A 17,251-nucleotide genomic window follows, 5' to 3' on the forward strand; every position below is an offset into this window, starting at 1 on the left:
CTCCTGACTTCAAGGCTGGAGCTCTATCCACTGCACCACCTAGCTGTCCCTGACTAGCTTTTTATTTAAGAAAAAAAATAGCCCACTAAGATTTTTGCTTTGATCCAACAGGATATATCTTAAGTATGGAACCTTTCCAGAAAATCTGTATGATCCCCTGAAAATCTAAGAAAGAAGGGATTGTAGAGAATGGGACCCACATTCATAGACTTTTTACTGGGTAATGTTCACTAAAACAGTAGATTACAGTGTTTGGTTACAAAATACTATAAAAACATGGGAAGACGGGTCTGGTAACCATACTCTCAGCCTATCTGCCTCTCTCTCCTTTTGTCTAGAATCTTTGAGTTTTTCTCTCACCTAACTCAGGTGAAGAGTCACTTATCCAGATAGCAAGCCCCTGGTTAGCTGGGTCTTCCCTTATGAAAAATGTCCCCATGGCCCTTATTTAATGTTCACATTCCCTGGAGACAGGTATCCATTTATTTTAAAAGCCTCACCCCAGACACAAAGGTGTTTCCTGTTTCTGAAGGTGCCAAATCCAGGCAGAGAACATCGGCTCCATGTCCGTGAAAGCTCTGGAGAAGCTGTCCACTCTCCACGTCCCACAGGGCACAGGTCCCATCCCCACTTGCAGTCAAGATCTGCCCAGCAAGAAAAGGACAAAAATATTGTTGTTATGGCTAATATAAAGTTATTATTAGTGATAAACAAAATGTTTGAGGTACTAACAAGAAAAGCTGGCTCTCCTTAAAAACAGTATGGTACAGAGGAAAAAAAAACCAGTGATTTTGGGGTTAAGGCACTAAGATTCAAATCCCATCTCTGACACTACTTATGGGACATTGAGTAAAGCATATCACCTCTTTGGGCCTCAGTTTCTTCATCTGTAAAAGAAGTGGGGCTGGTCTAAATGGCCTCTAAGGTCCTTACCAGTTTTTGATCTATGATCCTAAAATCCTGCTCTGGAGATTCCAAAAACTTGGCTCACTCCAGATAATTTGTTGCATCAGACCCATCTGGAGGCTACTAGATACTTTGACTTCCTGACCTTGAACCAGAACTTATCGACTCCTTTTTGGCTTGGGCTGTAGCCCCAAGCCCACCATGCCCATGAAGGACACTATCTTTGTCTCCCACTGCTATGCCAACAACCTGACAGCAGTTGAGGCAGCAGCTTGACTGCTTTTACCCCAGAAGGCTGGGGAAGAAGAGTTAGGCTGCTTTTGGAGACAGGTGAAGGAAGTGGGACTGAATGTTTGGGAGAAGGTTTGCTACTGCTAGGTTTTCCATCAGAGTCCATCTATGAGTTCATTTTGATCTCAAATGACAACAGTTATAGACTGAACTGAAGAAAACTCTCCCTGAGCTCACAACAGTATTAGACAACTGGAGACTCTTGGGCATAGACATCACACTGTCTATAGCTGGGAAACAAGTGAATAGAATAATAAACATTCCATTGCTAAGAGAAATGGAAAGAACAGAAGCCCTGGACCTTCTCACACATGACATGTAGCATTCATCCTATATGTCATGGAATGCATCCTACAGTTGGAAGGGCATCCCTTTTAATATCCTAACCGATGGATAAATCTCTTCCCACCCCCACCCACCTTTCTACAATAATCTCCAGAGCACATTCAAAATTGGCTAGAGAAATGATCAAAATGGTGTTTAACTTGGAGTCAGGAAGACTTAGGTTTAAATTCCCCCGAACATTCATTGGCTGTATGACCACAAGCAATTCACTTAGCCTAGGGACTCAGTTTCCTTCCTCTGTAAAATGAGGATAATAATATCTGTACTACCTATCTCATGGAGTTGTTATGAGGCTCAAATGAAATGATAAAGCACTTTGAAAACTCTGAAATGATTTATCAGTTATTATGATATACCTATAAAGTGAACACCATTTATCTCTATCTTTTCAAAAGTTAAATTTTACTTTGAAATCAGTTTTTTTTTTTTTTTGCTTAGGCAATTGGGGTTAAGTGACTTTCTCAGGGTCACACAGTTAGTATTTGAACTCAGGTCCTCCTGACTCCAAGGCCAGAGCTCTATCTACTGTGTCACCTTGCTGCCCCTAGTTTAATTTTTCATGTGTAGTTTTCACATTACACTATACCCCCCCCCCCACATTCACAGTCAGCATGTTAAATAAGGGATCTCATTCTACTGTTCCTTTCCTTTCCTCTTCTGCCCATGCCATTACCAGAGTACTGGGCACCTGGTAAATGCATCCTGAAAAGGGCACAAAGAAGAGAAATCACTGTTTGCAGCTACTCCGGGGCCTGTTAAGAGCCAACCAAGATCAACCAGGCATCACGCAATAGTTCATTAGGTTTGGCAGTTTGAGAAAATAGGACTAAAAGTTTGCTAAGTAGCACATGACCGTATTTCCAAACCTCAGGCTGGCTCCAGAGCTTGAAAACTACTCCAAAAAAGTTAGGTCTGGATTCAATTCCAAATGACTCACTCTAGTCTAGACTTGCCCCTGGAAGTCTATAAACTTCTGGTAGAATGTCTTGGGGCTGATGAAAGAAATAGAAACTTAATTAAATTACTAAAGTTGAATTCTATTTTCAGTTCTGTTATGAATATTTTGTTCCATGCTCTATTTTTTCAGTCTAATTTAAAGTTGATAGATTTATATCTGTCAGGGACCTTGGGGAACCATTTTACAGATGAAGAAACTTTGATATATTCCCATTGACGGGATGTTGTGACATTTAATTTTTTTCATCCCATCTAACACCTAGCAATACTTTGCCCATACACAGTAGCTACTTAATATGTGTACGTATGTGAAATGTGAGTATATTCAGCATATATGAGGTGTTCTCAAAAGACTTTTAAGCTACTAAAGCATAAAACTACACTATGATTTTTGGAATATCCTTTATATCGAAACCAAAATGTAGAAAGGTTAAGTAACTTCCCAAGGTCACAAATGTAAACACCTATTGGAATTTGAACCTGGGTCCTTTGACTCTAAATTCAATGCTCTTTCCATGCTGCCTATGGTTATTTAATTACTAATTTCCTATTCCTGCTCTCAAATATGTGGAAAATTGGATGATTTCCATAAAATTAAAACTTCTTGGAATGGTCAACAAGCGCTTTAAAAAGGTCACCCAACACAATGTGTTCTCTTTTCCTCTTATCTCTTCCTCTTCACTGTAGCTGTAGTAATGGACAGGTGAACACTTGGAGTTTTCGATTATAGGCAGATTTTCAAAGGAGAATTCTTTTGCTCAGGTTTTATGATTCCTGTTATCAGAACCAATCCCAATGTAGGTCCTGGTCCTTTTGATTCACTGACTCAGGCTCAATATAACAAAAAAGACTTTGTAACAATTAGAACTGTCCCTAAGTGGAACAAACTGTCTTGAGAGGTATAGTGAGCTACCTCTCATTGGAAGTCTTTAAGCTAAGGCTTCATGAATGCTCATTAGGGTGTCACAGTTGGATTTCTTGTTCAAGTACCAGCTAGGTTAGACAAATTCTAAGGACACTCTCAACTCTGAAATTCAGTGCTACTATAAATTTCTACAGAAATTTACTTAACTGAATCTAATACTCAGGAACTGTCACAAGTTTACCCAGTGGGTCAGTACCCCTTCCCTTAACTTATGGTACTTAGCAGTCAAATGTCACTTTCTTACTCTCTTCACTTTTTTACCATTATTGTTGCCAGCTATAGTGCCAACTTTTCTAAATGTACATTAAACTGGCTAAAATCCAACAATGATTCACACTTTGACAGGCTCAATCAACAAGCGGTAAAACTATCTTCCTCAGGTTTCCACACAAGTCAACCAACAAACATTTTGGGCAACAGAACACCATTAGAATCTACTGATTGGTAATCAATGAATCTGCTGCAAAGCAAGGACAGATTAAATTATTTAGGTCCTTAACTTTATGCACTGCTCTTTTCTTTCATCCAAAAATATTGTAACCCATTGTGGGTGTTATAGGTAGGATGTTTTCTCTCAGAAAGAGGTTGGTAAATTGGTGTTTTGATTTGTTTGGGTCACTGATTTTATCAATGAAAGAAACTGCTGGAGAAGTAACAACCTCTATGAATACAGATCATTATCTTTTCTGCAATTTATAATCATTGAATTGATTGGAGCAATGAGTGTGGTTAAGTGACTTGCTCAGGGCCACACAAAAAGTATGTGTCAGAAATGGGACCTGAATCCATCTTGTCCTGGCTCAAGGTGAGTTTTCTATCTACTTAAAGATGTTGTCTCTCATGCCAAGTGATAGGAGAAATTACAAAAACATTACCTCTGATATAAAAATCAGAAGTAGTAAGATGATTTGAGCTCAACTAAAAACAATTTGCTAAAGTTGTATTACATTTTCAGTATTTTTAGTTTTTGCCTTCTTTTGAATATAGAAGTATGTAAAGAAGGGCCTAATTTAATGGAGATTATTTTCAACATTTTCAGTACTTTGAGGATTTTAAATGTTTTATCTTAAAGTGAGAATTTTCTATGAGCCAGTGATAACTGGCCTCCTTTGTCGTTTCTCAGATACAACATTCCATCTCTCTGCCTTTTCATCAACTGTCCCCATGTCTGAAATGCCCTCCTTTCTTAACTTCACCTTCTGCTTTCCCTGGCTTCCTTCAAGTCCCAGTTAGCATCTCACCTTTTGCAAGAAGCCTTTGCAATTCTATTTAATCTTAGTGCCTTCCCTCTGAGGTTGCCCTGCATTTGGGGCCATCTCCAGTAGTCCTGATCTATATCTTGCCTCTGGACCAAGATGGCTCTGGAGGAGAAAGAGAGGCTGGTGACTTTGCACAGCCCTCCTTCACTTAAATCCATTTCACTTGCATATCATGGCATCACCTCCCTGATGTCATAGCCCTTTTTGAGAATGAAGGACAACAGCAACCTCCAATCTCTCACTTATCTACATCCATATATCTTGTTTGTACATAGTGGTCTGCAGGTTAAATTTTGATGAATTTGGGGGAGAAGGGAAGTCACAGCAACTCTTTTTCTTTTAAGGGTTCAAATTTTTAAAACATTTTTTAAAAATGAAATTTTATTTTGTTTTTGTTTTCAATTCCAAATTCTCTTCTTTCCTCCTCTTCCCTTTCCCCTACCTATTGCTTGTTTCATCATGAGTCCTTTGAAACTGGATAACAGAAACTCTTAAAAACCATCTCAGGCATGGAACGGTAGCAATATACATCAGTTAAAAGAATATCCAGTTTAGTGAGTTCACTGATTCTTGAAGTAATGAAGACAATCAAAGGAGAACAGAAATTCCTTTAGAATTGGGGTTCTTAATCTTTGTGTGTGGGTGTGTGTGTTATGGGTCTCTTTGACAGAGTCTGGTGAGGCCTAGGGAGTGCTTTTCAGAATCTTGTTTTAAATGCAAAAACAAAACAAAACACACAGTATTACAAAGAATATTAATCATACAAAATACAGTTATCAAAATTTAAAGACAAAAACAAGTTCACAGACCTCAGGTTCTGTGAATTTCTACTGCAGGAGAAAACTTTGGCAGAATACACAGAACCACAGAATTCCTACATCTTTGCCATTCAATGAGGACCACCTGTGTAGTCCCCATCTCTACATCTCCTGCTGTTCTGCACACAGCTGATGCTTGCTAGGTTAAGCAATAGCAAATCTATGACAGTTAGGTGATTGTTTACCTGCATATCCGAGTTGGTGAAGCTGCAGGCTGAAAGGTAGTTGGTATGCATTGCGACAGACTTCTTTTTGGCGGCCATATTTTCATTTTTGTCAAAAGTCAGGGGATACACAGAACACTTATTGTCCAAGCCACTAACATGAAAAACAAAGAAATTTCAAACATTGATACCATTTGGGGAGAAGAGTTGGGAGGATGGGGAAGTTTAAATGAGTCTGTGAAATCCTTTTTGTTCACTTGTTTCTGAAATGTAAATTGTCAACTTTATATTGTAGATGCTTGGAGTACCATGTATTCAGACATAGAAATGAGGGCAGTAGTAATATATATATTGCAGGTTAATGTTTATAGAAAATGAAAATTGACTTTAGTGGTTGACTCTTTTGTAGAAGATGAAGCAATGCATTTGAGCACTGTATATATAAAGAAAAAGGATCCACAGGATATTTCCTACACTTAAAAACACTGTAAAACCAGTATTTCATTTGGAACTTTGTATTTAAGATTATAAAGCATTTTGGTATCTGCTAGAATATACTGAATGACCACAGGATACATCACAATCCCCATCATTCTGTCATTATAATGACAAAAGTACTGTAGTCCTTTGAAGAAAATCTGGAACTAATCAGCCCACCCTCGAGTCTTCCAAGTTGGGGACGAGACTCTGTTTTGGACAATTGTTGAAGCCCCTACCCTTTACTCCTGGTACTCCCTACTCACACGTACACACACATCTCTCCCTTCTAATTAGGGCAAAAATGAAGCCCCAAAATGAAGAAATCAAAGTATAAGCTAGTTATAGTGGGGAAAGGATCAGAGGTATAGCTTATTGGGTTTGTTTTGGGGGGCATGGACTACCTTAGTTCAGGGGGTCTAGACCTAGGGTCTGTGAACTTTTAAAAATATATTTTGATAATTTTATTTCAATATGATTGACTTCCTTTGTAATCATATATTTTGTTTTAGGCATTTAGAAACATCATTTTCAGGAACGGTCCATAGGTTTCATCAGACTTTGCCAAAGGGGCCCACAACACAAAAATGATAAAGAATCTCTGACCTAGAACATTCTGGCTATGGCAAATGTCACACTGAAAAAGGATGTGACATTATAGTACTCTATTTTTTTTAATCTCAAAACCTGAAAATTATATGATCAATAAGTTTACATTTACCCAGAGTGAATCGTTATTGATGATAATGTGTATATGAGGCACTTTATTAATTATACTAAAAAAAATTAACTGTACTAGAATCAACTTTCAATGATTTAGAGACTAACACCCAGTGAGTGAACTTGCCTACCAATTCTCAACAACTGTTTTCACTACTAGCAACCTAGAAAGCCTGAACCTCAGGGAATTTGGGGCATTCTAACAATGTCTGGTTGATTTGGTAATACAGCCCTCCATTAAAAGTACTATCTAGTTGTTTGTTGTTGTTGTTGTGTGTATGTGTGAATGTATACTGAAACTAATTTTGTGAACTGTAGCAGTTCATTAAACTTTTTGAGATAACTGTATACATTGGGCTATCACAAAATCAGAGTTGGTAATCATTAAGTTAGGTTCTCTGTTAGAAGCTCAAAGTAGCTAGAATTGTTCTTAGCAAAAGATTTAGTGAGGGAGAGGATGAACATTTTTTTATCTATAAAGAGAATTTAGCCTTGTTTTAAATTTTTGACATTATCCGTGTTTATAAGCAGTACTGTGGTAGGTGCAATAGATTAGAAGACCAGCTTTAGAATGAAAAAGACCTAAGTGCCTCTGACACATACTAACTGTGGGATCATGGGCAAGTTATTTAATTTCTTGGTGACTCTAAGTCTGTAAGTTAAAGTTGGTAAATTACAAGGGACTTACTCATCTGCATTAGTAGACAGAATTGTTTAATTCTCATTCATAACCTGGTGAGGCAGGAAAGGGAGGCAGGTGGAGGAACTGAGGCTTAGAGGTCAAGAGCTTGCCCAGGTAGCAGAGTCAAATTCAGAGCCTGGACTCTCCTGAGTGAAGATATTCCTGCTATACTGAGTATGCTGCACATGCAAGATCTGGCTCCATAACACTCTAGAGTTGTTGCATTAATGTCTCTTGATAGGAATGATACAGAGAAAAGCCCAATGGGGAATGCCACAGTTGGGGGAAGAATGTGGAGAAGTTGGAAACTGTCACTTCAAGAGTACTCAAATGGATTGGTGATCTAATCAACTGGGAAGTTCCTTCCAAAGATGCAGAACACAAACTGTCCATCCTTCCTTATCCCACGTGATTCTTATCCATATCCTCCCTTAAACCGGCCACTTAAGTGTAGCGAGTGTCCATCCAACCAGCTGGAGACAGGTCTTGTTTTCTTCTAACATGTGAAAATACTAATGGAGCGCTCTAGTTACCCACCTGTTATCCCTCGCCCTGAGCACGTGACCAGCTCATCTTCTTGGTCTATCATATGTTTCCTGGATGACATTTTTATTCCTATTCTTTGGATTTCCTCATTGATTTCCTGCTGGAGCCTGCTCACATACACCGTGTGTCTCTCCATTGCCCTGTGTGATACTCATTTTTAATATTTTGGAGAGTGTTGTACTTAATGTCTTGTTGCCAAATGGCAACAGTGGCAGAATGTTGATGTTAAAAAGATAGTTTCTGTTTCCATGGGAAACTTGGGGTTATTAAAGGAACTTTACAATTTTTTGAAGGCAACCCAGCCGATTCTTCTCCTCCTGTTCAATTCTAAGCCCAATTTGTGGTCCATCCATATTAATTATCCCAGATATAAATACTAATGGAAAAGTGCTATGATATGTCCATACAAATGAAGCTCATCATATAGGTAATACGTAATATTCATCCACTTGGTATTTCCTGTGTGGATGATTATACCAAGCTCTTTTGAATGGTTATAGGTCTCCTTTAGAATGTATTTCAGTTTTGTGGAGCTTGATGGAACCAGTACAGACTCTTCTGAAAACAGGGGCATCTGAAGGCCCTCACCATCTGCAATAACATCTCCTTCCAAATGGGCTTTGTGCTGTATCGGCTGTATCACAGTGGCAAATACTTTTGAAGAGCATATTCCCCATTTGATGTTTTGACTGATATTTAAAATTAGAGGGTCATTGAATAGGGTTATTCCTGTTGCTATGTCTTGAAAGATTTTGATGCATGGATGGTATACTTTGCTGTAAAAGAACGTTTAAGGCAGTGTCTTGCTCTGCTGACTCAAATGCTTTTTCATGATCAACAAAAATACAATGTAATTTTATATTTTCTATGACTTTCAGTTAGACAAGGGGGATTCAGGACACTTTAGATGCCATGCCTCTGGGTTACACAGCCAGTGAGTGGGTTTGATGATGCACTTAGACCACGTAAGCATCAGAAAACCTGACTTATAAATAAATATTGGAAGTATTGAAAGTTATTTAGTTTGTAGAGGTAGGTAAGGGAGAGACCTAGTCAAGTGAGAGCCTGAGTTTAATAATTTCTAACTTACTTTAACCTGGGGCTACTATTTAACTTTATATAGAGATTCTTATAAAATCCTAGCAACCAGGTGTTTTCCCTCTCCACTGAAATAGAAAAAAAAAATAACAAGGTTGTTGTAGAGGGGATTTCTGCTCAGTTATGAGCTAGAAAAGATAACCCTTAAGTTTCTTCACATGCTGAGGCTCTAGAATTTGTAGGAAGAAGGATTTTAGTTAAAGATTATAAAGAACAACTTTTCTATTTGTGAGTGCTGTTAAACAGTGAGATAAACAACGAAATCGGTTATCAAAAGAGACTTTGAATCTCCTTTCCCAGAGAGATCTCAGAACGTATTAGATAATCATCTCCCCTGCACTGAGAGAACACTGTAGTCCTTTATAGCCCTGTGATTTTATGAAAAAGGTATTGTGATGATCCTGAACATCTTAATGCACACCCAAAAGTTAGACTACAAAAGAGAAGGCTGGGTAATTCCCAGGCCACCATGTCCTTCGACATTATTTTCTAGGATGATGGCTCTTTTCTGTTTCCCTAATTCTCCTGGTAGTGGTTGGTGGCCCAGTGGATGGAACACTGACTTTAGGTGTCAGGAGAACTTGTGTTCAAATCAGGCCTCAAGTACTTACTAGCTGTGTGATCCTGGGAAAGTCACTTCACCTCTTTCTGCCTCAGTTTCCTCAACTGTAAAAGGGGATAATAACACTGCCTATATCCCAGGATTGTTGTGAAGATCAAATGAAACAGTATTTGTGAAGCGCTTTGCACAGTGCCTGGCACATAGTAGGTGTTTAATAAATGGTCGTTTATTTTCTTCCTCTGTTACTCAGGTTAATAGATTACTTACTTATAGATATTGAGCAGCATTTTCAGCTCCATGGAACAGGAACCCTTCTCTTGACTCTAGAACTGGACAGAATCACATTTCCCCTTTCTGATTTATCAGCCTCTACTAAGGATTACATTCCTCCGCGCAGTAGACTAAGTGGGACTCATCAGCAGCCTCAGATTGGTTTTTATCAAAAAGCGGAAACTCCTCTATTTCTGAATATTTAGTTTTGAAAACTCATACAGCCAGTGAGGGCCATTCTCTTCCTGCGTTCTCCCCCTTTCTCCCCGCCGTAATACCCAGCCCCAAGTCTTGTTCTCCTTGTCTCAGATTTCCTGCACTGACTTCCTTGTTTCTAGCTATTCATTACTGGGAGAAGCGGCTATTTTACTGTGAGAGGTATGAGAAAGCAGGGAGCGTGCTGCGTTGATCAGCAACAGCTGACTGCAGAAGGACTTCACCCATACCCCAGGAAGGAACCTGGCCTGATGTTTACCTCTCTCCATTTGTTCAGTACAGACTGTTAGTTTGTCTTCTCATTACAACTGGCTGAATCAAGATAAGGAAAGTGGCAGCTATCAAAGGGGCCAGAAGCAGGGATTGAGCTCAGACTGACTCATCCCCAAAAGTATAAGAAACATGCCCAGGAGTCATGGGTAAGCCCCAGTAAATAGCCACTTCACATAACACCCTGAACGTGAGCTCCTAAAATGAAAATACAAGATGTCGAGTCTGAAAATTAATGCCTCTCTTGGTCCCTTTGAGAAGGGAATTACTAACCAGTTGTGTTCACCTTCTTTGTAGGTGGTTACGATCGGAATGTTTTGTCCTTTACCCAGGACAAGGCGGACACTTCTTTGTTCTTCCCGTACAGCGTGTTTGGCTACCACTCACCTTTGATTAAATAAGTGCGCGGTGTGATCTGCCTCCCATAGCAGGCTGTTTGTGCTTTTTAAGGGATTGACTGTTCTCCCACTGCCTTTTATTTAAGGAGATTACTCAACCATTCACTGTTTCAGTTTCTCCAGTTTAAAAAAAATTGAACAGCATCTGCCTCTGGTGTACTTCAGAGTCTGGACATTTTAAATATATTCATGTGGAGTGAGAGAGACTGCAGGAAAAAGGGAACTAAGAGAAGGAGGTTAGGGAGTTTCTGGGAGTTGACTTTTTCACTTTCTTGTTTGGGGGAAGGGAGAGGATTGCACATGTTTTAAACTCCTTAATGAGAATATAGATTATTCTCCTGGGCAGCTGGGTGGCAGATGTAGTGCTATATACATCTGGAGTTAGAAAGACCTGAGTTCAAATCCTGCCTCAGATACTTATCAGTTGTAAGACCCTGGGCAATTCACTAAACCTTTCTCAGCTTCATTATCCTCATCAACCCTTCCTAGGGTTGTGAGGATAAAATGAAGTAATATTTGTAAAGCGCTTTGCAAACCTTAAAGCACTATGTAAATGTTATCTAGCTCTTATGGATGTAGAGACAGAATAGCATAGTAGATAAAGAGCTGTCCTTGGGTCAGAAAGACCTGGGTTCAAGCCTGGCCTTCCACTTTTACTGGCCATATGACCGTGGGTAAATCACTTCATCTTTCAGTCTTCTAGGGACCTAAGACAGTAAATTGCAGGAAATATATTGACCTGATCTGATAAGAGTTTCTTCACTGTGAATTCCCTACACTAATGATTTCATATACCCAATGTAAAAATATATATAAGAGGAAGGTCAAGTTTTACTCCTTAAAAATTATTGGGAAGCAAAGAACGGGACGCTCATTTTAATGGCATATCTTTTGTAGGAGACACGAACAGTGAAATTTCTTGCCAAAAGAAAATAAAATGAATCTGATTGAAAGTTTGAGATGTTCTATTCTACTCACCCACAGGCAATGGCACATCCTGATGGGGCATAGGCACATGCCATCACCCAGGTACAGGGCATAGTCACTGCATGTTCCTGAAACATACACAAAATCAGAGAAATTCTTTTACAGTTATTTGTAAACTTAATTTGAAGCAAATCATAACTTCCTATAAGTTCATGCAGTTATTTCAGAGATATATTTCTCATGGAAAATTAGTTGGCTATAGGAAAAATAAATTTCTTTTCCCCAAAAGTGTTTCTATTCACTAATAGGCCATAAGAAGTTAAGGGACTGGAGTTTGAAATAGGCAGTGTCAATCCCAAGAACCAGACACTTGCTTGCAAGGTTTACGTCCTCTGCTGCTTTGGCAAGTGGCAAATCCCATCCCACATCTTTCCTCCTTCAACACATCAAAATTCAAGGAAGAAGTTGATTCTTTATGTCATAGGTCAAACTGGGTACACCTCAACTCCCCACACCATATCACAATTTTCAGTAACTATTCCCCAACGTTGGCTTCATAAGTGGCCAAGACATGGGAGAATGTGAGGCAGGGGCAGAGATTCCCTGATCATGAACTTTTTGATACCTCAGGAACTAGACATTCATTTACACTAAATAAATCAGACTTCTCTCTCCAATTTGAAAATTCAACTCTTCATACAATGGGAATTACTGATATTTTAAAGAAATTCTCCAATACAAAAGCAGTATTGATTTTTAAAATGCATTTAGACAGTGAAAAATATTGAAAGTGTTTTATCTGAATGATGTGTTTTCAGTTATTTTGTATTGGAATCTATATTTAATAGATATAACACATTGTAAACAAAGAATTTATGAAGGAGAATCAGTATAAAGGATGTCATAAAATAAATGTTTGAGTTAAAAAGACGGTCTGGTCACATAACAATAGATTGCGAAAACTAATGGACAACTCTTGTGTTTCATTGTTTCACAAAGATGTAAAGAAGAAGGAAGGCCTCATGATCCCTAGTGGACTCCTTGTGATGAACTTAAGGCATGAGGTGTTGCATAAGATAGGCAGTCATGGATGGCTTTTGATCTGCATGCTGGAAGTCAAGCCAGGACTGGCACCTACATCTTCTGACTTGAACTTCATTTCTATTTCCAGTTTTTTATATTATGCTGCCTCCATACTTTCCAACAGACATAATCCCATATCAACAGGAGATTCACTCATGAAAATTTTTAATTCTCATTATCTCTTTTCTAGCAGAAGGGGACAACAATTTTATATGCACAATTGTATACTTATCAGTAGTATTAATATGCAATTATTTGGTGCCCACTGTGCACAGGGACTATATACTTCTTGATGCTAATTATGGAGACTTTGAAAAAATGTCTTACCTTATTAGTTGTGAAGGAATCCCATACTATCACCTTCCCATCCTGGATGAAAAAAAAAAGGCAGATCTCAGTAGTATCTCTGAATTTTCAACAAATATAGCCTAAAAATTTCAGCTAAAATTTGTATCTACAGGGGATAACTAAAGTAGAAAGTAGACATGATAATCCGGATGCTTCAGGCTTATAAATCTACTCTCAGCAGGGAAAAGATGAAAAAAATTATGGTATATGAAGGGATGGTATATGGTATATGAGTGGAATATTCTCCCACTGTAAAGAATGAGGAATATGAAGAATTGATGAGGAGTGAAGGTAACAAACATATACACTATGACTATAATAATGCAAATGAAGGTAACACCTAAAAGACAACAGAATTCAGATAAAATATAAAAGCCAATGTTGCTTCCAGCTGACTGAGGTTAAAGCACACTTCTTTCCTGGTAAGAGGCCATAAAACTGGTAAAATGGAAAGTTCCTTGTACTGTCAATTGCATCATATATTTGACTTTTTTTTTTTTTTTTTGCTTAGCTTAATAAAAAAAATTGCTAGGTCCTGGGGTAATGGTAGTGGAGAAGAAGGGTACCAGGATGTAACTGATGTGTCTAAACAAAACTCATCAGTTTGAAAAAAAATGGAATACTACTTAAAAAACCAAAACAAAACAATGTGAAACCTTTAATCTATCTAGGAAATTCAAGCCCCCCCTCTCCTTTTCCCTATGAGTAAGTGTCTATTTGATTTGGATAAATTTTCAATTTCCCACTTCATATTGTTTGCGTAATACAGAAAGTAATCTGTTCTATATAATCCATTATAAAGAACAATCATACATTTCAAATAATCATACATTTCAAACAAATATAAATTTAAAACAAATTTCAAACATTCCAAATTCTACTCACAATGCCCCAAATCCTTAAGCCTGCACACAAAATATTATAAATCTGAAATAATTTTCAGGTAACTGTTGGACGATTTAATTACAACTTGTATTTATCATGTTTGTAACCCTTCATCTCTATCCCTACTTTCATTGGCCATTTTCTTTCTTTTTTTTAAGTTGTAATAAAAACTTTTGAACATAAGTACAATCAACTAAACTATTTTAGTAACTGTGTTTACATTAATTTATTTCAATGTATAAAGTAGCACAGCAATTTTTCTGTCACTCCCTCTGGGTCTCCATTAGGATTCTTTGTGCATTCATTCCCATTCTCTTTTTCTCTTATATAATTGTAATTTACTGTGCTTTCCATTCTGCTTTTACTTTTTTTTTTTTTTTACAATATATTGCTTTGTAAAAGCCTTTCCAGATTTCTTTGTATTTTGTATACCTTTCAGTTTTAGTGGCATCAGTGTTCTATTACATTAATATAAACTTTATTTAATCATTCCCGTACAGTTGGATCTGTATGTTGTTTTCTGTCATATCTAACTACATGTAATGCTTTTATGAAAACTTTAATCTGATAGGTCTTTTTTGTTGTTTTTGATAACACTTTTAGGTCCTATTGTCATTCATTTTCTACTGTAAGAACCTGAGCATTGAGATTTTCTGCAGAAATCTAGTTGATTCCTTGGTGTCTGATTCTTTTGGCCTTTGGTAAAGGAATTGTGGAATTATTTGAGTTCAAGATAGTTAAGTCCTAACTGGTAAGAGTTTTCACAGCACAGCATTCTTCTCTCTAATATTTTAAATTGCCAATCAAAACAACAGTTTATAATGTCCCTCAGACCAGTTGGAGATTCTAGACTGAAAAGTCAAGTAGGAAATAATTCCTAGTCATTTCCAGAGATGGATTTCCAACGGACTGGTACAATGGACAATACTCCAACATTTAAGAACCCATCACTATGACTAATGATATCCATGTGATTAGAAAGTAACACCACTGATTTTTAACAAATATACCAGAAGTGATACATCTAAGTAGTGTTCCTTTCAAAGTAGTTACCCTGGGAAGCAACACACTTTTTATTCTGATAATATTCTCATCGTTCAAAATGTCTCTGTAACTCTTCTTTGGGAATGACTTTCCCTAGCATATTTGAATATCCTTGACAATGGCCTATTTTCATCCTTTTGGGTTATAGAAGATTTTTTTTTCTCTAAAAATAGCCAAACATCTTGAGAAAACATTCTGGTGAGGACAATGGGAGAGCATGCTGAGATTTCTTTTGGAGGGGATTCTAAGATTTAGAACTGAAAAGGACTTTGTAGATAACGTAGTCCAACTCCTCCATTTTACAGATTAGGAAATCTGAGGCAACGGGATGCAAAATGACCTGTCCAAGGTCACACAGGCAGTAAAAGCTGTGCTGGGATTAAAATCCAGCTCCTCTGATGCCAAATTCTATGTTCTTCCTACTACCTCATGCTGTTTTCTTGGGGGACTGAAGAAACACTGAAGGAATTAATAATTTTTAAGCCCATGGAAACCATGAAACTGCTATTGATTTTTTTGTAAACAAATAATACTCTATAAATTCAGAGAGGAAGAAATTATTTTGCTGAATAGAGATCACATACAGATAATTCCCAACTGAATTTTCACTTCTAAAGGTGCAAGATTTATAGGATTTAGAAAACGAATTGACTGTATTGATTTATCTTCTGGGAGATTGACATGGTTGAATGAAAGTTACAAAGATTCTGAAAGAATTTAGAGAAACATATTTTTATTTCTCCTTATTTAAGTCTGTGCACCAGAAGCCATTACCAGTGAACGGCATTTTGAGACCAAGTGTATTTTACCTGAGAAGAGCTCACAATCCTTCTTTTGTCTTTACACCAGTCCATGCAGAGGACTTTGTTCCCATGGCCCTTGAGCGTTCTTCTTGTCTTCATTACAAACTGACCCAGAGCCTCCACCCGTTCAGCTACCTGATGCACTAAAAAGAATTGGGTTAGAAGAAGGTTGTGTCACATTCACTGTGGGAAATTATGCATGTTGCATGATTTGTAAAGAATCATAATTTGTACTCATATCCAATTTGCTGATAAATTTTGGTCATTTCTATCTTCATAATATCTCTTATACACGTCCCTTTCTCTGCGTTCACACAATCACAATCCTAGTTCAAGCTCTTATCACTTCTCAACTGGACTATTTCAATAGTCTTTAAATAGGTCTCCTGTCCACAAGTCTCTCCCCATAACCTATCTTCCATTCAGCTGCCAAAATGGTTCTCCTAAAGTGTACATATGGCAATGTCATTGTACCCTCTCCTGCTCAGTGAGCTCCAGGAGGCCTACAGGAAACCCTTTTCCAGTTCCTGCAGATGCTAATGCCTTTCCCTTTCATATCACTTTCTATCTTCTTATTCTATATACCTTGTATGTACCTAATTATGTTTGTGTTGTCCTTCCATTTTAGAATGTGAGATCTTTGAGGGCAAGGGACTGTTTCTGCCTTTTTATATCACCAGTTCTTAGATGGGTGTCTGGCACACAGTAAGCACTAATAATGCTTGTTGATTGATTGATTAATTGTACCTGAGCAAAGCTCCACAAAACACAGGAAATGTGCTCTCACATCAGAGGGATGGTGCACAACCAAGATGGGACAGGAAGCTCTGTTGGGTTATACTATGGGGGCAGGAAGGGAAAAAGCATCTACAAGCTCTTTAACTAATTATTCTCATTAACTAGATGCTCAGCTCAGTTGTTTCTACATTCAGAAGGAGTGCTAGCATTGTCACTGCCCTCTAAGTTTTGATGTACTCCTTAATTCTGGTTCTGAGTTAATGGCATGGGCATTTAGGAAAATTAGTCATATGCCTATAGGGCTGTAATTTTTTTTGGTAATAGTTTGGGCCCTTATCAATGTTATTCCCATGTAACACCATATCTTAAAAAGGAGGGTTGGGGCCTTTAAAAATATCTTACATTTTAGAACCATCTTTTCCACGATCCTCCCAGCTTCTCCTGTCCTTTCTCTTCCTGAACTACCTTGCATTTATCTTGTACATATTCTGCATATGCTTATATATGTACATATCATCT

The 17,251-nt window shown here is 37.8% G+C and overlaps 1 protein-coding gene across 1 annotated transcript in view; it reads right to left on the minus strand.

The window, feature by feature from the left end:
- GNB5 (G protein subunit beta 5) overlaps positions 1-17,251 on the minus strand; it is a 69,596-nt gene that overhangs the window by 14,491 nt on the left and 37,854 nt on the right. The window contains exons 4-8 of the mRNA XM_027840892.1: positions 16,001-16,137; positions 13,242-13,283; positions 11,883-11,959; positions 5,687-5,819; positions 501-644 (exon numbers count right to left, since the gene is read on the minus strand). Coding sequence (XP_027696693.1) covers positions 501-644; positions 5,687-5,819; positions 11,883-11,959; positions 13,242-13,283; positions 16,001-16,137 — 533 coding nt within the window. The remainder of the gene's footprint in view (positions 1-500; positions 645-5,686; positions 5,820-11,882; positions 11,960-13,241; positions 13,284-16,000; positions 16,138-17,251) is intronic.

Source organism: Vombatus ursinus, unplaced genomic scaffold (genome assembly GCF_900497805.2).
Source record: "Vombatus ursinus unplaced genomic scaffold, bare-nosed wombat genome assembly UNPS02014848.1, whole genome shotgun sequence".
Classification (NCBI taxonomy): Eukaryota; Metazoa; Chordata; class Mammalia; order Diprotodontia; family Vombatidae; genus Vombatus; species Vombatus ursinus.